The following is a 25,440-nucleotide window of genomic DNA, read 5'->3' as shown; positions in this document are numbered from 1 at the left end:
TGTATAAGGTGTATATGAAACAAATAAATTTCATATTTAGTCTTTGGTCCCTTCTTCAAGATATCTCCTTATGTATATGCAAATATTTGAAAATCTAAAAAAAAATCCAAAATAAAAACACTTCTGGTCTTAGGTATTGGGGGATTCAACCTGTAGGTGTTTGGGCATATTGGTTCATCAAGCTATTACTCAAATGATTAAGGTGAATCTCTCTACATCGCTCACCTAAATATCTCTGGATTTGTCTATTGCTCATTATATGTCTCTCAGGTTTACTGTCAGAAAATCAATAATATATTTAGAAAAATTATGTGGCAGCCTTCACTATGTCATTTTTCACTCAACAGGATGCAACCCCTGTTTTCAGAAGGTGGATTTAATTTTTAACAAAAAGAATATCTCATACACAAATAAATTCAGATAGTCCTCCTTAGGCAATTGTGGAACAACTTATTTGAAACCTCTTTTTGTATGGACTGCCTTTGGTTCTGTTCATTTTTGCAATAAAGGGTGGTGTTCCATTTCTTCTCTGGTGCCAGCAAGATTTAATATATGACCACTTGTAAATTATAGTCTGATTTATATGACTATGCTAAATTAACTCTATGGGATAATCCTGATCCGAAGACTGTGAGACAGTCTTTTCTGTGGAAGAAATGAATTGATGTGGAATTTATACTTTAGATCAATTGATTGATGCAGACAAATAATTTTAACTATTTCCAGTATTGCTGTCTTCTTATCAGTTACCTAGGGTGTACAGTGGCAATATTTAAAATTGCAACATCATTGAAATCAAAGGAATTATTGAATCAGACTTAAGAAATCATCAAAGAAATAATTGACTCGAAAGTAGTCATGTTGTTTACGTGTTTTCCCAGGATAGCATGAAGAAGGAAGACTCTGCAGTCTTGAAATGTTTGATCCATTATTTTTTGAAAGTGCTTGAAACTGACAAAACCTAGTATGAATCTCTGCAGATCCTCTTCGCTTCTTTTTGTTAAATAACATTTTACATGATTATTTATTTAATTAATATCCAGCCTTTGTCCCTGGGTGGCTTACAACAAAGTGAAAGCATTATATGGCTTAAAACGGAGTGTTTAAAATGTTAAAGAACAGTAAGATCCAAAACACACTGCTATTTGTTTGCATCCAGTTTGAGACTGCTTTAACTGTCCTGGCTCAGTGCTAGGGGATTCTGGGAGCTGTAGGTCAGAGATTCCACAACCAATTAATCCTGAAATGTCTGCTTATATGAAGAGGTCTTTAAATAAAAAGGTCCTGTTGGTAAAATGAGAGCAGAAAAAGAGGCTCTCTAGCCTTCTGTGCAAGGGAATCCTCAGTCTGGGAGCAGCCACCAAGAAGGCCTTGCCACATACATGTCCTTGCCAGATGGACCTGTGGCAGTGTTGGAAAGCCTCTTCTCAAAGACTTTAAGAATGTGGTCAGGCTCAAATAGAGGGATACAGTCTTTCAGATAGTCTAGACCAGGAGTCGGCAACCTACGACCCGCGGGCCGCATGCGGCCTGCCGAGGCCTAGGGACCAGCCCCAGCCCAGCCCTGCTGCAGATTGCCGCCGGGGCCTTTGGCCTCCAGCGCAAGCGTGCGGGGCCTCTGCACGCGGGGCAAGCGGCGGGCAAGGGGGAGCAAGTGGGCACAAGCGGCGGGCAAGGGGGACAAGGAGGAGCAAGTGGGCGCAAGCAGCTGGCAAGGGGGGCAAGGAGGAGCAAGTGGGCACAAGCAGCTGGCAAGGGGGGCAAGGAGGAGCAAGTGGGCGCAAGCGGCTGGCAAGGGGGGCAAGGAGGAGCAAGTGGGCGCAAGCGGCTGGCAAGGGGGGCAAGGAGGAGCAAGTGGGCGCAAGCGGCTGGCAAGGGGGCAAGGAGGAGCAAGTGTGTGCAAGTGGCTGGCAAGGGGGGCAAGGAGGAACAAGTGAGTGCAAGCGGCGGGCAAGGGGGAGCAGGGGGGCAATTGTCTATAGAAGCCTCAGAAACATGCATTTATATTAACATTTTTAAAAAACCAGCAGATTTTTTGTGTGTCCTCCATTTTAAATTTTTGTCCTACATTTGTCCCGGCTTATTTATTTATTAAAAATTATTTATTTATTTATTTATTTATTTATTTATTTATTTATTTTTATTTTATTTTTTTGCTTCGGCCCCCCGACTTGTCTGACGGACAGCAACCCGGCCCCCGGGTCAAAAAGGTTGCCTACCCCTGGTCTAGCCCTAAGATGTAGAGGGCTTTATAGGTCATAACCAGCAATTTGAATTCTGCCCAAAAATGTGCTAATGAAGAGATCTGTAGCTTTTAAATGTTTGCACACATTTTAACACACCTTTGATAGGCTTGATAAAAATATATTTATGTACTTGGTTCTTTTTGTTGTTGTTGTTGTTTTGAATCCATTAATTATTAAAACTCTTCAACATGACCAGTATTTAACCTCACCCAGGCAATGTAAATACTGTATATAGAAATATCAGTCTGGTTCTACAGAACTACAAAACTGATTCCCCAGATGTATTTGATGTTTGTTTCTCCAGGTGCAAGCCCCTGTTCTTTAACAACTACTTTTGAAATTATTCAAAGGCTTTAATTTTTTTTAGAAAAAGACATTTCTGTCTTACTTTCTATAAAAGGAAATGTTGTATAATATAAACAAATAATTCAAACAGTGAAATGCTATTTAAAGGAAAGAGAATTATTGAAAATAACCTAAAATATCAGAAGAAGATTGGACCAAAAGTTGTCCTTCCGTATCCATAGAAACCATCAATGGCTTGAAAATATTCCAAAATTATAAATTCCAGAAAGCAAACCTTGATTTTTCTATTTTCTATACGGGGCCCTATTTTACTATGCCATTGTATTTAATGGGACTTGAGCAAACATGGATTTTGGTATCCATGCAGGGTCCTGGAACCAAACCGCAGCAGATACCAAGGGCCCGCTGTACATGTCAGAATAAAAAAGATGTTTAGTATTTTCTAAAGGGATTATGCTTTCTATGAGAAAATCCTCTGCTGAAATCTTGCCTCAGCCACATACTGTTTAGCATGTACCATAGTTCAGTTTTGTCTCTGCATTATGGGAGGAAGACCCCAACCTACAGAGAGCAAAGCAGTTGTTAGTATTACTTGGTTCTGTTTTTGTTTAGTGTTTTGTCGCCATTTTATTATTCATTGCATTGGAGTTTGTATGATTAGAAAAGAGATTTATAAAGGCTAATAAACTGAAGGTCGAAGGAAAATCCTTGCTGGATATCAGAGATGTGAGTGAGCCCCTTTCTCCTGATTGCGGAGGATCTTCTCTCATCCAAACATAATGAAAACTCCAAATGTATGTAAAACTGCCTTTGGGATTGGAGTAAAGGAAGCTCAGTCTTCAGTTCTGCTTAAAATTCAAAGCAGTAGGTGAATACAAGACTATATAGCAGGGTTTTAATATGTAATTGTACTCCCCAGGCTTCTTATTGAGGTGTTCGCTTTTGTATATTTTTTAATGGCTTTCTACTTTTAGCTTCTCATATTTTTAATGATTTTGTGTTTTTAACTTTTTAAAGTTGTATAGCTTTTTAAAGTGTCTTTTGGGCCTCTGTTGGTCCAATTTGGGAGCAAGGTGGCATATTAAATAAATAAATAAACTGACAGAAAACCTGCTTTCCAGGTGTGCTGCATTCAAAGTTGATAACCTGGAAGGCTGGAGACTCCAGATGCTGTTTCTTGTTTGCTGAAGGCTGGTTTTAAAGAACTTAAGGAAACAACAGGAAAAGTCATGATCTTTTTAAAGTGAAGCAGTTGTATAGTCCAGTAGCCTGATAGCAGGATTATATTACTCTTATAATTAAGTTAGAAAAGTAAAGTAAAGTAAAGGTAATTCCTTGACATGAACGTCTAGTTGTAACTGACTGTAAGGGGTGGTGCTTACCTCCATTACTAAGCCAAAGAGCCAGTGTTGTCTGGAGACGACTCTGGTGATCATGTTGCCAGCATGACTGCACCAAACGCTGTTACCTTCCCATCGGAGTGATACCTATTTATTTACTTGCATTTGCATGCTTTTGAATTGCTAGGTTGGCAGAGGCTGGAACTAATGACAGGAGCTCACGCCATCATGCAGCACTCAGCGCTCAAACTACCAACCTTCCAATCTACCAATTGACAGAATTGGCATCTTAACCGCTAAGCCACTACATTTATTAAAGCTTCATTTATTTACAGAAAGGGATGGGCGACTGCTTGCGGGGAGGCAGTGACCAACTTCTGTGCTGAACCTCCATGGACTGTATCTTCCCAAAGCAAGCTCAACCCTCTGTTTTCCTTTGTCGTCCCTTTAAAAATGGTGACAGGATATGTTGTTACATCACTTTCTGTCACCATTTTGAGAGGGACTGCAGGGGAGAATGTTTTTGTTTTTTGAGTACTACAGAGTTCTGGGATGCTTGTTGGGATTTCCTTTTTAAACTGCATGTTTCCATATGTTTGGAGGAGGCTTTTTAAACTTTTAAACATATTTTCACATGTTTGGAGGGGTAAAAATTGTCTGAAAATTTCACCATTTTTTAAAAATGAGGGATTAGGAGTTTTGGAGGGGATTAACAGTAGGTTTACAGGGCCACAAAGGTGGGGTTCTGAAATCATTGGTGGATGTACCATGCTCACCTTGACCTACTTCTGCTTCACCTTCACAGAACAAATTGTTTCATAGCAATACTGTTTGTTTATTTTGCAAGACATTATTGTGAGGATGGTAAATGGAAATATGATAAAAAACTGTTTTTGTCATTACTCAGTTCTCAAACCATAGTGTTAAAAGGATGAGAATAGTAATTGGTTGATTGCAGTGCTTGTTAATTGAATTAACTCGCCACCTTGCACTCCTAAAGAATTTCAGTGTTGTTTACAAGAAACAGTCAAATGAAACAAAGCAAACAAAATCCATCATAGTAAAGCAGGAAGAATTGTTGTGGAATTAGTTTTGGAGGTCTTGGTTGGTAGAACAGATTAATCTGCATGCGTTTTCCAGTGCTGCTGTTATACAGACTTGGTTTTAAACATTTATCACGTATTCTTGTAGCTAGGCAGCTACATCTTCCAGTGTCTACAGATGGGACACATTTCCTTTTAATCCAACTTCTAAAGGACAAGTTGCCCACAACCAGAGCAACAACATGTCAGAAATACCTTTTGTTTCTGTCTCCTTTTCAATGTCCTCTGTGTTAGACTGATGGTGTTGATGTCCCAGAAGATGGATTGTAACTTTCGTAGGTCACTAACTCTGCAGATCAGTGTGTGCCAGGAATAATTTAAAAATTAATCCCATCAGCAGATTTCACTCTGCCAATGAGACAGTACCACTGGCTGTGTTTTCCTGGCTTCGCATTCTAAATAATTAGATTTCAGGTTAGTTAATTAGATTGTAAGGTTTTTGTTTTCTAACAAAATTCTACATGCATTGCATTTTAGATAAACATGTGTTACTAAAAAGAGAATGCCGTTTCAGTGATTATGAATTATGAATGTAAACTTGTATGAAGACTCAGTCATCCCAATGTTATTTACGTCAATCTCCCTGCCCCTTTTCTGCCTTGGTTAGATTTAGATTGTAAACCTTTGAGCAGGAGCTTGTAATTTATTTTAATTCCATGGAAAGTAGCTAATGCATAGTATCATTATAATAAGGGTAGATAGTATTTGGTGATGACTGCATTGACTGTGTTCACATGTAGCAAGAAGTGAGAATACCTGTCTTATCTGGTACACTGTGACGTGTGCAGCATGTTCGTTTCTACTTCATTATTACTGGTGAATGGATGAAACAACTAGAAACTGATAATTTACTACACCATCCAAATCTGAGATTCTTGTTAGTTGCTCTCAAACAAGCCAGGATTTGGGGTCCCATTGTATACCAACTCTATCACATCTAGTGTCAGTTGATGTAAACTACTCTCTCTTGTTGTAGAGTAGACAAGTTGAGGTTCTGCTTATGATCATTTAATCATAGCAAGTGACCAGAAATATTACTTGTGAGCATTAAAGAACTGTAAGTAGTTACAATATTACAAATGGAGTTTATTGAACATTTCTCATACAAAAAGAGCAGTTTGAGCCATTCCACTTTCTTATGATTTGTTGAGTGAAAGATCTCAACATATAGCTCTCCCAAGTCTTCTATTTTGTATGGTATCATTGTCCAATAGTGTCACCTGTAAATATGATCGAATGATTGTAACTGTAATTATGATTAGATTCTGAAGATTTTAGGCTTAATACTTGTCGTATTTCTTCAAGAAGGATACCACAAGAACGTCAGCTCTCTCCATGCTTCATCTTCATCTGTGCCATCAGAATAACAGGAGAACAGCTAATTATGTGCTGTTAGTGAGAATAATGGTTTTTAATTGTCGGGTTTACCATCATAATTTTCCCTATCCCTTCTTGGCTCTGTGTAGCAAAATAGCAAACACTAAGTTTTTGTAAGCCATGCTTGCTTTGCAAAGTGAAATGCTGTCATTTTCACTGCATACGCTTCATGTTCAAAGTAATGCGGGCATAAATCTCTGTTATTGCAGTGCAGCCGTGTTTCCCTAGTGTGTAATGATCATCTTCTGCCAAATGGCTAACTTGCTTTGCTATCACTGCTGTTTTGCTCCATGTTTTTCTTTTCCCCCAGTCAAGTAATCTGTCATAGAATTGAAAATAAACATTTATGCTTGTTGTTCATTGGCTTTGCATGTTGCTTCAAGTCCCCAAGTTCTCTCTGGCATCCCCAAAGGAAGTTTTTAAAAAAATATCTTCTTAACCATATTTATCATGCAGTGTGTAAATGTTCTTGTCCTCTGGATTGGATCACTGATACTCATGTTTTGATGTCTTTCTGAACTGTGGCAATGACTTAGGTTATTCTTTCTGAAATGGAGGTCGTCCAGAAAACTCTAATCTTCTCCCTTGGCAGCCCTTGAGAAACTCTATCACCAGGAACAGTTTCCTAAAAAGTCAGCAAAACTGGAAAACTGCAGTTGTCCCTCAACTTTTGCAGCTTTGACACTCATGATTTCGATTATTCACGAGGCCGCTGAGCATGCACTCTTCCTCCTCATCCCTCTCTGGCTTTTCCCTCAGGGTGGGGAAAAGCCCAGGAGGGAGAAGCTGGGAAGGGTGCGTGCAATCACATCCCTTTCTAGGATAGAGAGCTGCCGCTTTCCCCATGCAGCTCTCTGCCTTGGGAAGGGGTTAGGGGAACATAATCCCCCACCCTTTTCCAGGACGGAGAGCTGCCTCTTTCCCCAAGCAGCTCTCTGCCTTGGAAAGGGGTTTGGGGAAAGTAAATGTGCCCTCCTTCCTGCCTTTCCAAGGCTCCAGAGAACACCCCAGACCTTGAAGCCTTGGAAGGGAAGGAAGGAGCCGCGAATGCAAGCTCCTCTGCTGTTCCAACGCCTCAGGGAGCTTGTTAGAGCTGTTTGAGGCTTCGGAAGGCAGATGGGGGTGCGCACGCGTGCACTGCTCTCAATAATGAATTTTGACTTTCGCAGGGGGTCTTGTGCCCCTAACCCTTGTGAATGTCAACGGTCGACAATATAACAGTTGAAGAAAGATAGCCAAACATCACTATTTTGTAACTAAAAGCATTTTTTTCCGGTTGAGGGCCAGGTCACATGTGATTTTATATCTGCACAGGTGGTGGTATGTGTGCTTCTTTGCACACTGTTATGCGCTCATGGTTGTTTTGTCACAAGTGTATCTACAGTGGAGGAATCCCTATGCCAATCAAGTTTGGGAGGGTAACAGAAAATATGAAACAGACATATCTAGCATTGCCCAGGAAAGACTTATAAGTTGCATCTGCGCTGCAGGGGTAATGCAGTTTGACACCACTTTAACTGCCATGGCTCAGTGCTATGGAATTTATAGTACAGTATGTTTTGGGACCAGAGCGCTCTGAGAGGGAAGGCTAAATATCTCACAAAACAAATCCAAAATTCCATAGCACTGAGCCATAGCAGTTAAAATGGTGTCAAGCTGCATTATTTTTGCAGTGCATAAAAAGAGGAGTGTGTTTTTATATGAGAAGTAGACAGATGAATTGATTGAGTGGAAAGGGGAAAGTTGTTTCAGGGATATGTAGAATTATATAAGAAGATAGGAAGACAAGAGTATAGAAAAAGATTAAGAAATCTTGATGTGTCAGAGTAAGGGAATACAAAACTCAAAGGGAGTCCGAAACAGGACAAATTATTTGCTTAAGCTAATGCTGATGGCAACAGCTTCATGAGTGAATTGATGTTTCCCTCAAAAATAATCCTTCATTCTAGAAATTTCACAGGGGTTTTTATTTATTAATTAATTGGTTTGTTTGTTTATTATATTTATATTCTTCTTTCCCCAAAAAATTGAAATTCAGAGTGGTTCATAATTTGAAAGAACAATACAAAAAGAGAACATTAAAATAGAATTAAACTATTTGCAGCACACTAAGTGCTGTCACACTTCAATAAAAGAGTAAAATTCAGTTTAAAAGATTTTGAAAAGCTCTTTAAAAAAGTTCCATTAAACAGTACAGCATCCTATAGCCTTGCTCTTTAAAAACTTTCTGTTTTAAAAGCTTGTCTGAATAATAATAATAATAATAATAATAATAATAATAATAATAAAGGTTTAGCCTGCTGCCAGAAGGAGAACAAGGCCTCAGAACAATTCTATAAGGCTTTTAAAAAAAAATTAATCTCCTTTTGACATCTAAGAAGTTTTATGTGTGTGTGTTTAAATGTTTGAATATTAAATAAGTTTCTGCCTCTCCTTTTTCTTGTCCTAATAGGATGATAGTGATGGAATTCCATGGTCGGAAGAAAGGGTGGTACGGAAAGTCCTTTACTTATCCCTAAAGGAATTCAAGAACGCACAGAAGAGGCAACATGGCGATGGCATTCATGGGAGTCTCAAAGGCGTAAATGGTGAGTCTTTTCTCAGGATATATGCCTTACCCTGGGTCAGAATGTTCTGTTTGGTAGTCACAATGCAGGGGTCTTGGATCTTGTGTCCCCCTCCTCCTGTATGTGCAGTCTGTGGGTTGAATGGGAGAAAATATTTCCTATATATCTAGCATCCTCACTCTCTTTAATAAGTACAACTTGTTTCCACCTGAGCAAGATTGAGTCCATTTTACTCTAGCACTGTTTGGAAATCCAGGGAAGCGGTGGAGTGACAAATTCTTTTCATTGCATGAGGGAATGATACAGATGACTGGCTTTCTATGAAGCTGCATGACCACCATAGTTAAGTTACCACTCCTTAACTGGCTCTCTGTATTCACTCATATTATGTATTGTAAATGCAGACTTCACAATGTGGCCCTTTACAAATTATCTCAACCTAATGTTGAACAATCTGCTGCGTTCATTTCATCAAAAATAGTTTTGATTTTGTTCAGTAAAAAAAAGTGCTATTATATATATTAGTGCTCATTCTGAACAGCAATTATTTGACAACCACAGCAGTTGCTTTGGACATGTCTAGATCATTTTCCTAATGTCTGAGTAACTGCACGTTTACAAACATTAAAACAGCAGTTGGCTTCTTGCATAAATTACTTGTACCTCTGTTTGCACTAATTTTGATGCATCGTATTTCACCACTTACTCATTGAGAAATACAGTGTTTTATTAATAAAGATACAAATAGGTGGGAATATCTTCCATAATTTACAAAGTCTCTGATAAAGAAACTCCCTCTGATTTCTCAGCCTGGTAAAAATGTGAAACATCTATCTGAAAATCATGTTTTAGTAGCAAACCATTTCTGCCTGCCTAGAGTACACAAAGTAGCTTTAGCTGCCTGTTTTCTATAATGTCGGTGTTCAATTGATATTCTGTCAGTTTCTTTAGGAAAGTTTCTTGCTCTATTGTGGCTTTCCCCCCACGATAGTCTGAAGGGAGGAGAGGAGGCCTTGAAGGCGTGATGCGCAGGAACTTTGTGTTGTAAAGCTTTGAGGGAGTGCCAGGTTACAGAGCATGACTGAGATTTTATGGCATCTGATTTCTCCCAAAGTAGACTTGATGAGAAGCGGGTTTAACCTAGTTTTTGCTCTCAGAACTGCTCACACACAGAGAAGAACAGATGAGGAGCAGAACTCCGAAATTCTAAATGATGCTTTGCTGAAACTAAATATTGTTTGGCAAATTACACTAATGGACAGAATGCATGCAGATTTTATTGGCAGAACCTCATTAATTTTGCATTATTTAGGATTACTTTTAGGTTTACCTCCATAGGAATTAGTCCAACCTTTTTATGAAAGAGGGGGAAATTAAGTGATATGGTTGGCAAATATTGTTAGTAGGTGTTTGTAGAGGCTATGAAATGACTATGTTTAACTTTTTAAATAGGCTATTGTAGTCCACATGAAAGAGTATTAACATTCCACACCTGTGTCTGTTTTACTTGCAACTGAATTGATTTGGCATCACATGTCCAAACTTGCACTTACACTGTTCATCTCCCCCTGCGTTGTGCTGTAATTTGGTTTCTTCCTCAATTGGACTTTTTAAATAGAACCATAGAATTATAGAGTTATTGTTTGTTTATTTTTTTAAACTTGTATAAAATAAGACAGGATATAAACTAAATAATAAAAATAAATGCACAAATAAATAAATAGAGCAAACCAGTATTGTAGGGTCCTCCAAAACAGGATGATATATATGCTTCAAAATGTGTCCTACATTGCTCTTGTGGAGGGAAAGCTCTCAAACCATAGGTTGCCAGCTTGGGTTTTATTCTGAAGAGGATTTCAGTTGGAACATGGATGGAAAGGAGAGACTAGGAGAAGAGGATTAGAAGGCCCCCTTTTTAAGTATAAACCATGTTTTTTCTGAAGCAAGCCCTTGTCGTTATTCCAGCTGTAGTATGCTAGAAAGGATTTCATAAACAGATGTGTTAATTTAGCATCGTATTTGCTTTAGTAGGTATTTCCTTTGTTGCTTCTAGATATTCACAGGGTATAGAATGATCCCTGTCCTGTTGTTAACAGTGTGCCTTTGTTTCTCTTCCACCATGTGGAAACGTTAAAATCAGAAGAGGATATTTCTGTGTGATGTCAGGAAACTATTTGTAGCATTCAATGGGAGCCTTTCGAACTCTGGGAAACAGGATAACACATCAGCAAGCCCAAGGGAACCCAAGGGAACCTGCACTGTAATTTTGAATGTTACTATCTGCTATTTCAGCTACAATTTTAATAAGCCCAGGGTTTGGGATTGTGATAATCAGTTTTTCAGAGGCCTCTTTGTAAGAGAGAATCTCATCCTCATGGGAAATAGCTTTCTTTCTAATGTTGCTTTAGACATGAAATAGATGGCTGTAAAATTGAAGTATATAATGTAAGTATTCTTGGTTTTTATTCATGAGGCTGTATTTTGTATTCCCTCTCAGCAAAATACATCATATAACAAGGCAGATTTCTTTTCAAAAAAACAACAATGCACAATCAACCCTGTTCTTATGAACATGGTAAAGTTACTTGTGATTAATCCGTGTACACATCTAAATGTCTAATGCCGGTATTAGACGAGCTAATTATTTTGCACTCCCATCTTAGGAAGGAGAATGGTTCAAAGTAGACAAAATGCTGAACCATGTTTTGAGCTAGTTGTATTGTAAAACCCAAACTCCTGGCTTGCTCTTTCAAACAGTGAGGCAGCCTATAATTTAAAGCGGTTTGTCTACTCAGCCTTCTCTTCAGTAGATTCACTGGCTTCACTATGTATGTATGATTAATCATGGTTTGCAACTCACTTCCAGGCATGGTTTTGGTGTGTTTCACATAGTTGACCTTTACTCACTGACTGTATAGGTCCTTGTTTGTGTGCACTGCGTTCATCATCAAATCTAATGAAACTGGTACAGTCTCGTCCTCCCCTGTATAATTTGGAAAATAAGAATTGTTTTCTTTTTAGGGAGTTCATTAGCTGAATGAGAAGTAATGTGATGTTCAGTTACTAGTTTCAAGTGGTTGCAGTTTGGTTTCATAGGTAGTCTGCTATATAGGTTTAGATTGTTAGTGACCTATAGGTTTATAAAGTATAAATGGAGGGGGAGGAGGTGGATCTGTACTAAAGCTGGGCATTGCAGCGCTCTGTTCCCCTGGTCAGAAACTAGTGAAGAAAAACTGACATGAAGGGTTGTTGTTATTGTGTGGCTTCAAGTCATTTATGATTTATGGCGACCCTAAGACAAACCTAACCTGGAGTGTTCTTGGCAAGATTTGTGCAGAGGAGGTTACCTTTACAAGTACTTCAGTCCACATATGGCTAGCTCATGGTTATGGCGGACCCACTGTATTTAAAAACATCAAATAAAAATGCAGCACACAAGGGCTGTTTTCCCTTTTAAAAATCATTGCCATCCTCTGAGTCTGAGTGAGTGTGACTTGCCCTAGGTCACCCAGTGGGTTTCATGGCTGAGCCAGGATTCAAACTCTGGTCTCCAGAGTCATAGTCCAACACTCAAACCACTATTGCATGCTAGCTCTCAACACAGAGAGTAGTGACGGGTAGTGATATTTAATTACAAATGTACTTTTATTAGCAAGTGGTCCTGACATGAAGAATAGGAATGGCTGCCCAAGATCATATCCCTTCCCAAGTGTCCTGTATCTGGAGTCTCTGACTGTATATGCAATGCAGAAATGACCAAATTTGTCACCACTTTAACTGACATGGCTCAATGCTATATAATTCTGGGAACTGTAGTTATGTGAGACATTAAGCCTTCTGTGCCAGAGTATTCCAGTGGCACAACAATCTACAGTTCCCAGAACTCCATAGCACTGAGCCATGGCAGTTAGAGTGGTGTCAAACTGGATTGTTTCTGCGATACAGATGCAGCCTCTGCTGCCATCCTGATTTGTTTCCCAAAAAAGAACTGTTGCTACAATTCCTCTCAGAGTTAAAGTTGTAAAAATGTGAAATTAAATGTGAGGTGGGTAGCAGGAGTGTTGTCTTCATCAGGCACAAACGTAGAACATTACATGTGGGTGGCCACAACACTCTTGATTAAAAGACTTCAGGGCATGCATGTGGAGTTTTTAAAGTCATTTGGTTATGCCCAAACCCAAAGAACCATCTGTATTGGTTTGAAAACTTCCCGTTAAACACTATCTGTATTTTTACACCAACATTTGTTCAAGGAAATTTTGTAAGACTATTAAAATATAATTATTTATGGAGCGTTTCATTTATTTTTAAGATAAGTTGGTGGGGTATAAAAATACCTGAAGGCTTAAGCAATAAGACTTACCCGCTTTTCAAACTTTTAGTATCACGTTTATGACATAAAAGCCAAGAGTAAAAATTTTTTGCACAAGTGTTCACTTTTTATTGAACAAGACCAAGCAACATGGAGTGAAAAACTTCTAAATATGTTCAAGTTTTTAATTACTAGACCTGGTAACTTCAGGAATAATAAAACACCTGTTTAGATGTGTGGGTTTTGTAACAACCTACCTAGTTATGTTACGAAAATTTTCTGTCCATGGTTTATTTTTGTGTTAGGATTTTAAAAATAAATTTCAGGACTGAAGTGAGCACTTTTTGAAGACATCTGTTTTGTAAAATGGCAGACTATGACAATCAGGAAAGGGTTTTAGGCAGCATAGTTAACATAATGAGTCAATGTGATATACTGTAGTAGTCTGAGTTTTGAACTATGATGCTGAAGGCCAGAGTTCAAATTCCCACTCATCCGTAGAAACCAACTAGGCCCCCATTCCCACTGGCCCATTTGCCCTGGATGGAGCTGGGCAGATCCAGGTCCCCCTCTCCCGAATCTCTCCGGAAGAAAGTGCCCACTATCATTTACCTTAATCAGGGTAATTTACCGCTCTGAAGTTCACATTTGCAGTACTGGTTTAAAAAGAAGGCTCCTTTGCTGTCAATCAAATTCACTTATGCTTTCATCAAAGGTGACGTTTCCTACAGCCATAGGCCAACGGAATGGGTGCTTCCCCCCCTTCTTTAAAAACAAACTGGCAGCAGTGTGCGCATATTCTGTCAAATTTAAAAACCTCCAGGTGTGTATGTGTTGTGTGTAGCAAAGGCATTCACCGGCTTCCTCCTCCTCCCTCCCTCCCTCTGTCATAAATCCCTCCCCTGAACTTGATCCGATCATGACCGGGGCAAAGTTCATATTTGCCAGACCCGGTTTTTCTCAAAAGATACAGATTTTACTCTGCTTTCAAAACACCCGTGCCAAGGGGCATTTGCCCCTGAATGGGTGTGAAAGCCTCGATTTTGCTTGTGGAAGGATTGGGGCCAATATGAACTTCCCATGGTTAATCCGGTTTTTTAATGGCCCCTAAGTGATCTTGGGCGAGTCACACTCCCTCAGCCTCAGTGGAAGGCAAAAGCAAACCTCCTGTCAACAAATCTTGCACGAAAAACCCAAGATAGGATTGCCAAATGTTAGAAACGACTTGAAGGCACACAAGAACAACAAATTTAACTTAACAAAGGGGGGAAAATTTGCTAGTTACAGATCGACAGATCCTTACTGAAGCAGAGAGAAGCAGCCTGACCGGAAGGTATGTATTGATGGATGGATTGGCCTGAACAACAGAAGATTCTGTAGAATCACATCTTTCTTATTTATTTATTTATTTATTTATTTATTTGTTGTTCTTGTTGTTGTTGTTGTTGTTGCAGTTCTAGCTGGCCCTTGAAAAGGCAGCCTCAGTTGTGCTCCAGGATTGTAAATGTTCAGAATTTGTCCAGAGCAGTGGCAGGATATTGTTGTTGTTGTTGTTGTGTCACAAAGTTATTTCTGACTTATGGCAGCCCTAAGGCAAACCTATCATGGGAGTTGGCAAGATTTGTTTAGAGTGAGTTTACCATTGCCTTCCTCTGAGGCTGAGAGTATGCAGCTTGCCCAAATTCACCCAGTGGGTTTCCATGGCTGAGGAGGGATTTGAACCCTGGTCTCCCAGAGCCCCATTCCAACACTTAAATCACTATACCACACTAGCTCAATAGGATGATGTAGTTCTCGTTAATGAGATACAAGGTGTTTTTGTCCTTCACCTTTTTACTAACTAATAGTGGTCTGATTCTTCAATTGTCCTTCAAAATGTAACACTGAGATTCAATCGTCTTTAGCACACTAGATTTTCACATGTTTCTTTGGAAGCCAACTTAAAACACTGATGAAGAGCACATTTAACATAGTGAAATCAAAACACTGGAAATGGGTGATTTCCTGTAGGAGGGAGGGAGGGAGGGAGGGAGGGAGGGAGGGAGGAAGGAAGGAAGGAAGGAAAAGTGTGGTCCTTAGCCTGTTTATTATGCCTTCCTTACCATGGTTAGGAGGGTGGCAGGATTTCATAGACACTGGGCCATTGTGGGTGTGGATTTAGCAAGGCAACAGGAGAATATGGCATATGGATTAGAGAGTAGTGAGCTTCTGAAGTGTTGCTGCATAGTGTCCACATGTCCATTGATCCATCACCAATTGTGTATTGCGCCTGTACATCTGGACTTAATCTCTGCTTTTGTGTTCTTGGCTGTTTATTCCGTCCTTTGGGGGCTGTAGCATATGTCAGCAATTTTTAAGACGTGAACATCTTCTGTTTCTAATGCTCACCCAGCATCTCAAAAAGGAGGTGTATTTCATGCACAAAATGCTAATGAATAGTAGCAGTTTGTTAGCATTTTAGTTCTTGACCACTGAGAAATTATTTGGTGTTGTCTCAAAGTGTACTGTGAATGATTAAAATATGACAGCATAGATTCAGAGGCAGTGTACATGTATACTTAGTTCCTCTCTGATGAGTCTCAGTTTATATCCCATGCCATGAAATATATAGAGGGTACTAGTGTATGCTGCATATTGTATTTATATATTTTAAGTGCCATTGTTCTGCCTGACATGCATTTCAGATTGCGGGTGGCCCTCATCCAGTCAATAAATGCAAGCAATAGAGAGCAGCACACCAGTGCAGGCCCACAACCTGTGGAGCCTGAAGGAAGTGATTAACCACCACTGTCCAAATCTCTACTGAACATCCTCTCTGGATCTTCTAAAGCTGTGGGGTGAAATTTCCCTATGCAAATTGATTTAAAAGTCTTGAGCTGGATTTATGGACCGTTTAGGCAAAAGAAGTCTATGGAGTTTATCACACTAGCGAGCTTCCACGGGAAAACGGGAGTTAAACTAGATTTAAGCCAAAGAAAACCCGGAAATGCCCAAAATTTATTACACGACGTCGCAGTTAACGTGAGAAGTTAATCCTAACGCGAAGCAGAGAAAACTGGGTGCTTTTTCCTTTCAGAACAATCCGAAAGTAAAGAAGTTGCCATTTTCCCTCTGCTTTGCGTTTGGATTAACTTCGTGTTCTTTCATTTGGGCAGTCCCTAGTGTGATAAACTTACTGAATTTGCAAGTTGGTTTAAATCTGAATGTACTTTAAATTGCATTTAACTTCCGTTTTCCTGTGGGATCCCCCTAGTATGATAAAGTTCTGTGACAGACAGACTGTGCTGCTGGGTCATGGCAACAGCTCTTCTCTCGCGTATGCAGCTTGGCAAAGAAAGGGTCTGCCAGCCAGCAGCCAATCCTTTAAGCATGTGTGGGTGTGCCCCTCTTGTTTTAATTGATTAATTAAGTAATACCCATCCTACTTCCTCATATGGACCGTAAACGGCTTACAGTATAAATTAAAACAACATGTATCTACAACAATATACAATACAGATTGAGTATCCCTTAATCAGAATTGTGAAGTACTCCAAAATCATCCACATGGATGGCTTGAGGCAGCAACACCTTTGCTTTCTGATGATTCACTGTAAATAAACTTTGTTTCAGATGCAAAGTTATTAAAAATACAGTTGGCCCTTCCCTTACGTGGGGGATCCGTTCCAGACCCCGCCGCCTAAGGGTAATACTGCATATAGTCAAGCCTTTCCGGCGCAGTTCCAAGCGTATACTCTCAAGTCACCGAAGTATACTACACTGGGAGGATGGTGGTTGCTTCTAAGCATATTCCTTCTTCATACATCTTTTTTGGCCTGGTGTGGTCTTTCATTTGAAAGCATCCAGTCAATAGACAACTGCTGTGCGTTGAACAGACCTCTGTGAACCCACTTAGAAAAGTATCAGAATGCTGTGCACAGTATGCAAGGTTCTTACCTAAGGCTAAAGCTCTGTAAATAAAAATGTGTTGCAGTATTGATAATATTGTATATTTCCTGGACAACAAGGTGTGTGTTCTATTGCAGAGGATTCCATTTTCTTTGACTACACTGTGTTCAGTCTTCTCTGTCTACGGTAGTTAATTGTCATACATGGTTAATGGACCCATACACACAGGACTCATTGAGAACAGTTTAACAGGATATGAACAAGACTTATTGAGTCCTGGGTACTATCTGCTCGTGTTAGATAGTTGTGAGGAGCTTTTCAGACTTTTTTTTCCTTTCATTTTTGCTTAACTAATATTTCTTCTGTTGTCTAAACCAACACAACCTCTCATCCTAACTATGGTTTGTTTTAAACAAGTCAGCTTTAAGCCTTACATTATGAAGTAGAATTGTTAAACTGCAGTTAAAATTAATCAAGCAAAATGCTAAACTATGGTTAATCAAAAAACAAAATGATAATTTCTGATCTCCTTGCAGGCATGCTCTAGAACACAGCAGGTGTGTGGGTTCTGTTTTCCCTTTTTCTTTTGCACCTTCCCCCTTCTAGCAGACTATACTGTTCAACTGAACTATGATTTGTAAGAAAATAAAAAGCAGAAAATTAAATCAAGATCTATATTTATCTACATTTTATACATGCTTCTAGAATTTTTATAGTATATATAATATAATTATAAAGATTATTATAACTATAAAAATTCCAAAACAACATCCATAAAACATTCTGATGAAGTGTTTAAACAGATCAAATAATAATAATAATAATATGTTTTATTTATAAACGGCTATTCCAAATAGATCATAGCGGTGTACAAGAAAATTATAAAACAGTACAAGAAAAATCTACAATTAAGATACACTGTATCTTCAGGCCAGCCCCTGATGACGCTGGGCCAGCCTGTTCTCTCCCTCAACGGCTGAAAGATGACAGTTATGGAGGGAGGGCACTCTGTCTTCAGGCCAGCCCCTGATGACGCTGGGCCAGCCTGTTCTCTCCCTCAACGGCCGAAAGATGACAGTTATGGAGGGAGGGCACTCTGTCTTCAGGCCAGCCCCTGATGACGCTGGGCCAGCCAGTAAATAGTCCTTTATCACCTTCCTGAACCTCGCCCCACCAACCAACAGGCTCAATTTTGGTCACAAAACCAGTTAAAAATAACAACTAGAAATAACTTGTCATTTTGTGACTTCCCAGTTTGATGGTAGGTCAGGAATGTGTCAAAAATGTGTAAATTCACTGTTCCTAAGGGTTTTTCAGGAGCAGTATATAGGTATTTCAGGGTTTAAAATGCATTTTGTTGTTTTGTTTTTAAATTGGGGCAGTAGGGGCTTTTGCTGGGTTTAGAAAAGCTGGGGGCACAAAAGCTCCCAGCTGTGACTTCTCTTCATCATCGTAAGTGGTGGTTTAGTGTGATGTGAGGACTTGCCATCCCAGAAGAACCAAGAGACTCCTATTTTGTCATTGAGTAAGAATAATAGTGGTACTCTGTGCTGTCAACAGATCTTTATGGTTTAATTTACCTGCTAACACTCTCCTACACAAACACTTGCATCGCTTACTAACTGCAGGAAGAGTCCCAAGGTACCCATGCTTTAACGAAAAGATCACAGTGGATGGGTATGGGAAATCTTTGTTCAAAATGGGGAGTGTTGTTTACACGTATGTGTACTTTGGTCCTCTCCCATCCCCTTATTCTGACAAGTATCTATATTCTTCTTAGATTTTGGTTCTGCACAGAGTAACAGATTGTTGTTGTTTTATATTTCATTTACCTACATAGCTCTCTGTTTCATGTTTGCCTGTAGAAATCAGTTTGGTAGTAGGTTTTCTGGAAATCTATTTTCTAGTAAGGGCTCTATGGGTGAGGTTGGGCTCCTTTGTTTGGCATATACTTTTTATTTTCCATTTGGGCCCTTGTCCTGTGGCCCACAAACATATATTTGACTTGAAATTAAGAGGAAGGGGGAAAGGGCAGGAAAAGAGGAAGGAAGGGAGGGAAAGGAAGGCAGAAATACATAGGACCATTGGTTAGACATATATAATATGCTCGTATTTTCCTGAAATATAGCACATCTGAACCCTGATGTTGTGGTGTTGCATAGAAAACAAGATGACTGAGGTATTTTGCCATCTTGTTACCATTAGCTCCTCTCACTGATTGTAATTGCTCTTTGTAAACCAAGAAGCTTAACTTAAGGACTTAAATGCTAGAGCAAAGAAGAGAGTCCAATCATAGCAAACCTTGTAATATTATTTGTAATTCAGATAAACTCTAGAGTCTTCTCTCCTATGTCCTTTTCAATGACAGGCATAACTGCAATTGGAGTGACTAGATGTCCTAACCACAAATGTAGGATAGCCAAGAAAAATGTAGGGCATTTTACAAAATAAAAGCTGGAAAACACTGATATTAATATGAATTCATGCTTCTTAGTTATGCTCAAAATGGAGTACATTTTGGAATTCCTTCTGGACAGAGGGTTGAAATGTAGGGCATGTCCCAGAAAAGGAGGACATCTGATTACCCTGGCTGCAATAACTGCTCTTGCTGAATTTGCTTGAATTCTGCTTATTTTAATGGTAAACCCCCCCCCCCCTTTATAGAGTGATCAGGGCTAATGACAGGTGTAATTACCTGAGTTGTATCTAGCTGTCTCATCTGGATTCTGTCCACTCCTGTGTCTCAGTTCTTTCATTTTTCCAGAATTATAGTTCTGTTTCTTGTAGTTTGTTTTGAGTGGGCATTGTGGTATAATGAATAGAAAATTAAGTTTGTGAAATCTTTCCTAAATTTTTGCCAGCTGTGAAGTTAATTCAGGTTAATCTACTTCTGAACATCATCAGCTGTGCAAATCCAGGTTTATGCAAGACTTACGCCACTGTAAAACTATTCACACACGCCCAGTTTGCGGTTTGATACCACTTAAAGTGCTGTAGCTTCATCCTATGGGATCCAGGAATTTTCAGTTTTACAAGGTCGTTAGCTTTCTCTGCTACACAAAACTACACATCCAAGGATTCTGTAAAATGGAGCCATGACAATTAAAGTGGTATGAAACTGCATTATTTCTACAGTGTAGATGTGCCCCAGTCATGTCTGAGTGCACAGTGTGCAGGTATTACAGTGTATGGGTATGAGAAAGAAAAGTGATACCTTTTTGATAAAGAAGTCCAGTTAAAGTACACTGAACCTAGGTATGTGTGGGGGGAGTAGCAGACAGAGATTATGCTATTGCTTTAAATGAAAATTAATCTGCACACAATAATCTTGAAATTAGCTATACTTCATTTCCAGAAGCAAAATGAAATTTATTTCCAGTTGTATGTTGGCTTTAAGACCTTTCTTTTAGATTGTTACTGTAACTCCAGACTACTCTTTTCTAGTTGAAGCGCATGTCCCAATTCCATCTGGTATGTGTATTGTTAATGTGTGCAGTTCCCCCATCTGTACTCCTTGCAGCACTACAGAGAATTCAATTTATAGGATGAAAATGATACTAAGTCTTTGGTTAATGACGCACTCTTTGTCAGTAGTGGTGCTGTGGAATCCGCTCGTTACAGGAAGAAACATTATTAGATTTCTCAATATTTAGTTGCTTCTCTTAAGTGACGTATAAGAAAGTAAGTGAAAAATTCTGGAAGACTTTATAGTTTATAATGTTTGTTCATCTATTTTTTATTTTATTTTTTTAGTCTTAAGACTGGTATCCCATGTCTTCTAAACAGAAGGCACTAAACAAGGCCCTCTGAAAGGTATAAAATCAAATTTAAAACTATACTATAATAAATATATCTCCTAACTCATTATTCTTGGAATGAATGTATATTTTCATGAAATAAACTGTATTCTGGTTTATAATGTTATGCTAGAATTTGCGATAGTTCTTTGGTAACATTCTGAGGTGTTTAGAGAGGTAGAAGATACATCAAAGAAAAGCACAAGTTTTTCTCAAATGTTATACAGTGTATGTGTGTGTGTGTGTGTGTGTGTGGATTTGGACTGTAAATAAGTTACTCACACAGTTTCCTGGTGACACTCTGAGCTATTGACTGTTTTGCATGGAAAATTTATGAATGGAATAATTTGTGACCTTGTCATTATTCCATTGTTACACAGGTATATTTTCCACAACATGTTTATATTTTGGAATAGAATTTATTAGGCCAGATGGAAATTCTGTAGGCAGTTACTAAAGTCCTTTTGTAAAAGCCAAGGAGAGCATGTGTGGAAGTGGAATTTAGCTGGCTAAGGTTGGGAGGAGGGTGGGAGGGATTGGTTTTTGTTTTGAATTGCTTTGCTTAGCAGAGGATTAAATCTATTGTCAGATAATGCTTGCACTGGAGGGTCAGCACCCCATTACTGGGTCATGTGTTACCGCTGTAAGAGGCCTCTTCAGAGCATGTGTCACATTGGAAAAAAAATATTTCTTGAGTCTGTCTGGAGGGTTGCCCACGCTTGAGGCAAAAGCTATGAAGGGCTGTTCTGAATGACATGCATTACAATATCAAATGAGGTTGCACAATTGGAAATATGCCACAGCTTTTTGCTTCTCCAACTCAGATTTTTGAGCTGTCTCTGTCTGCACGCACATGCACACAGACATTCTCATACACCCAGCAGCGGCGTGCAGGCTGCTAAATTAAGAGCGGCTTCTCCCTTTCCTTGCCATCTTTATTCATTTAAAACACTTATGCTAGCATTCATTTTTCTCTCGAGATTCTTGGTTCCCATCTTTGCTACCTTTCAGGAATGAATTGTTTTTCCTTCTTTCTTTGTGTGCTACATTCTTCAAGTCATTTATTCCAAAATTGCCTCCTTTTACTTGAGTGAAATTATTCATGCTCAGGTTTCATTCGCATAGCTGGAAGGAAGTAACCAGCGTTCCTTTCTGAGTACATGGTGCATGCTGTCTGCCTTTTCTTGCTGCTGCAGATGATTCTTATCTGTGTGATACTCACATGCCTTTTCTTGGGCTGGTACTGTGTGCTTTGCCTGCTGTGCTAAATCTACCCTTCTCAGTACTTACCTGTATTGTGTACAGCCCAACAGAATAGTATACAGCACTATATATTTAACCCCTGTTGAGATCTACCTTAGAAGATCTCAATCTCTCTTCTAGCAGTCTCATGGTCTACTTTACAGAAGGGCAGAGGTTATGATATGTCTGAAGGAATGACCACAGTCCTATAGAAGATAGTCTGTAATGCATTTTTAGCCTCTTTTTCGGATGGGTGGGATAAGTGCCGTACTTCTGTTGGCACCATTGTGTCAAAGCTTTCTAGAACATTGATGTTGCTTTATGACATTACAGCATTATTATTTTCAAGTTTTGTTGTTTTCCAACCCGCTTGGATCTCAAAAAATTATCTCCAATAAAATCCCATAGCCACCAACATTTCATAGATGAAAACCAGGCCTTGCCTGACCCAGCAATGTCAGAGTGTGGTCAGTATGCAAAAGGTGGCAAGGAAGAACACACAGGTTAGGAGAGGCTGCAGCAGTTTGCTCTTACCTGAACCTAGTGGAAAGGACAAGATTTTGTCCTTTCCTTTCCTCTTCCATGCTGCTGAGTTAATTGAGAGAAAACCACTTTTGCATTTTCAACCCATTTTGTATCTACTGAAAACATCCAAGGGTAGCCGAAATCCAATCTAAAATCCACCAAGCAGTGATACCTTTATTGGCCAAACAAAATGCACAAGATACCTGTTGCAAGCTTTCAAAGCTTCATTGGCTTCTTCATCAGTCAAGGAGTTACAAACCAAATAGGAGACATTTTTTTTTGAAGATGTTAGTCATCAGCCTGCATTTTGCTGTTTCTTTTAGTTAAGATGGTATGGAGAGGCATATCTTGCAGGCTGGCACCTCCTCCTTCTGACCATGTGGCAACTGGGAGATTTTCAAAATCCAGGGAATTTAACATCCATTTGCCTCACAACAAAGTCACTTACTTTGCAGTCCTATATGTCTCCATTGGGATGTCACAGGCCTGTTTGTTTTGTAACACCTTACCTGATGAAGAAGCCAGGGAAGCTTTGAAAGTTTGCAACATGTATACAGTATTGTGAATTTTGGTTGGCCAATAAAAGTATCACACTTTGATGGATTTTTGATTGGATTTGCATCTACTGAAGTAGGCTGAAGACAAAGGGGGAAATGGGGAGGGTGAGAGAGGAAACTGGAAGATTTTAAAGCAGCTGAAGAAGTGAACCCACAGAGGTCTGCCCCTGCCAAATTAGCTCATCACTATGATGGAGTGAGAGCTACTACCCTGTAGCTTTTCCCTTTACTGCTGTTGTAATGTGTGTCATGAATACATGTAGCTGGGTTGATATGTGTTGACATGGTGTAGGAAGAAGCCCCATTTGAACAGATTTCATTTCATGGCCACTCTTGAAATACTGGGTGTAGTCATATTTACCACGTTTCAGAAACTTTACTATACAGATGGAGAACGTATAGAAAATGGTATCCAATGTTATGGGGTAGCTAGAACAACTTTCAGAAAAGTTACAGTTTGGGGATTAATGACATGAGAAAGATACATGGCATGCAGATTAATGACATGAGAAGTATGTGCAAAATGATGCATGGTGTGGAGGAAATAAGAAGACTTTGCCCTCCAAGACTAAGAACCTAGGGTCTTGCCTTTGAAGCTGAATGGTACGTCTTTCAGGATAGACAAAATGGATGAAAGGCAGTGTTGTGCCTCCTAATACCAGTTGTTGGGAAATGACAGTGGAAGAGGGCTTCTCCTGTGGTAATGCATGAGTATCTAGTTGCCCACTGTGGGAAACAGGATAGGCAACTTCCCTAATCCAGAATGGCTCTCCTTACATTTTTAATTTTGTTTGTTCAAAATATATGGCACTAAATGGTAAATGAATATCTCTTTCCATATGTTCAAGATACTTAGGATATCTTTGCATTATAATTTCTTCTTCTTCTTACAGGTGGTTTAGAGTGGTATTTAATACAGCCAGCCTTTTCTTTTTATGCCTTGCTTCACACAAAATGAGTGCTCAGAGTAGCAGTCATGTGGCAGCTGTTTGGTGTGTTGATATGTAGCAGCTTGCCATAGGGAATTGGTCTCTCTTGTGTGGTTTGTGTCATGCCACATTTCAAAATCCCTGCTAGCCTTTTATAGCAGCATAACAAAGCTGCATGGCAGCTGCTAATGGGCAGTATGCATGAAAAAAGCATTGCATGAACTGACCAAGCTATGGTGGCTGTTTCAAGTGAAATGGGCCATGAAAATCTAAATGAATATTAATCTTTTGACTGATAATATGCGCACATACACCCCCACTTCCCCATCCACCCCCACACAAGCCATCAAGTTCTCAGATGTCTCTGTAAGCATTCAGTAGATGTTTGTTTATACACTAAAGTTATACAAAATAGAGCATGTTTCTGGCTGCTTCACTTCCTAACCATTTTAGATCAGGATGTATGTAACTGGAAGAGTGAAGTAGTTTTCCTCAAATGGCATGATTAAGTCAATTTTGTTTTGGTGATCTCTTCCTTTTGACAACCTGACAAAACCAGTCTGCACTAGCATGTCATATATGCTTAACTTCCTTAGTAGTGCAGTTTACCTACATGTGTAAAATCAGTCTTCTGTTATTTTACAAATGGTAAAAGCAGTTGGCTAAGACCTTTTTGCATGACAGCAGCAGAAGAACCATATTGGTCAGTTTAATGCTCTGTGGCTTGTTATATGCTATATGGAAAGACTCATGTGCTAGCCCACAAGGAGTTAAAGGTGGTACACTTGCATGATATATTTTTATTTTTATTTTTTAAAAATAGTTTTATTTTTATGTCCATAGACTGATGTTCTGAAGTGGATTCTTTCAAATCTTTCAGAGAGCCCCACAAACATAGAAGGCAGTGAATCAATACATTAAAAGCACTGTTTATGGTATTTTGATCAAATTAAGGCAGAGCACTGTGTATACTGAAATGCAGCCAACTCTTTTATACTAACGTAGAATGGTTTGCCTCTTTTCACATGTATAGCTGGAAGTATAGGTATCCAGGGTGGACCTCTGAAATGCATGTGAATCTCTAGTAGTCCCAGGCAAGGGTGGTCTGGGAAATGGAGTTGATTAAAATATGTTTGGAAATAAATAATCAGATTTATTTGTATTTTTACCAATTGTAAAAGCCACATTTCTCTTACACCATGATTATTAATACTAATATTAATACTCTGGAGAAGGTCTTGCTGCCGCGGC

General features: G+C 39.2%; 1 protein-coding gene across 2 annotated transcripts in view; it reads left to right on the top strand.

The window, feature by feature from the left end:
- Window positions 1-25,440, top strand: part of JARID2 (jumonji and AT-rich interaction domain containing 2) — a 245,075-nt gene that overhangs the window by 113,542 nt on the left and 106,093 nt on the right. For both annotated transcript variants that reach the window (XM_089516789.1, XM_089516790.1), the window contains exon 2: window positions 8,825-8,960. In XM_089516789.1, the coding sequence (XP_089372915.1) occupies window positions 8,825-8,960 (136 nt within the window). The remainder of the gene's footprint in view (window positions 1-8,824; window positions 8,961-25,440) is intronic.

This window comes from Sceloporus occidentalis, unplaced genomic scaffold (genome assembly GCF_023333645.1).
Source record: "Sceloporus occidentalis isolate IW3139 unplaced genomic scaffold, rSceOcc1.0.p SCAF_3, whole genome shotgun sequence".
Lineage (NCBI taxonomy): Eukaryota > Metazoa > Chordata > Lepidosauria > Squamata > Phrynosomatidae > Sceloporus > Sceloporus occidentalis.
The sequence above is the reverse complement of the archived record's forward strand: the minus strand, read 5'-3'. Positions and strand labels throughout refer to the sequence as shown.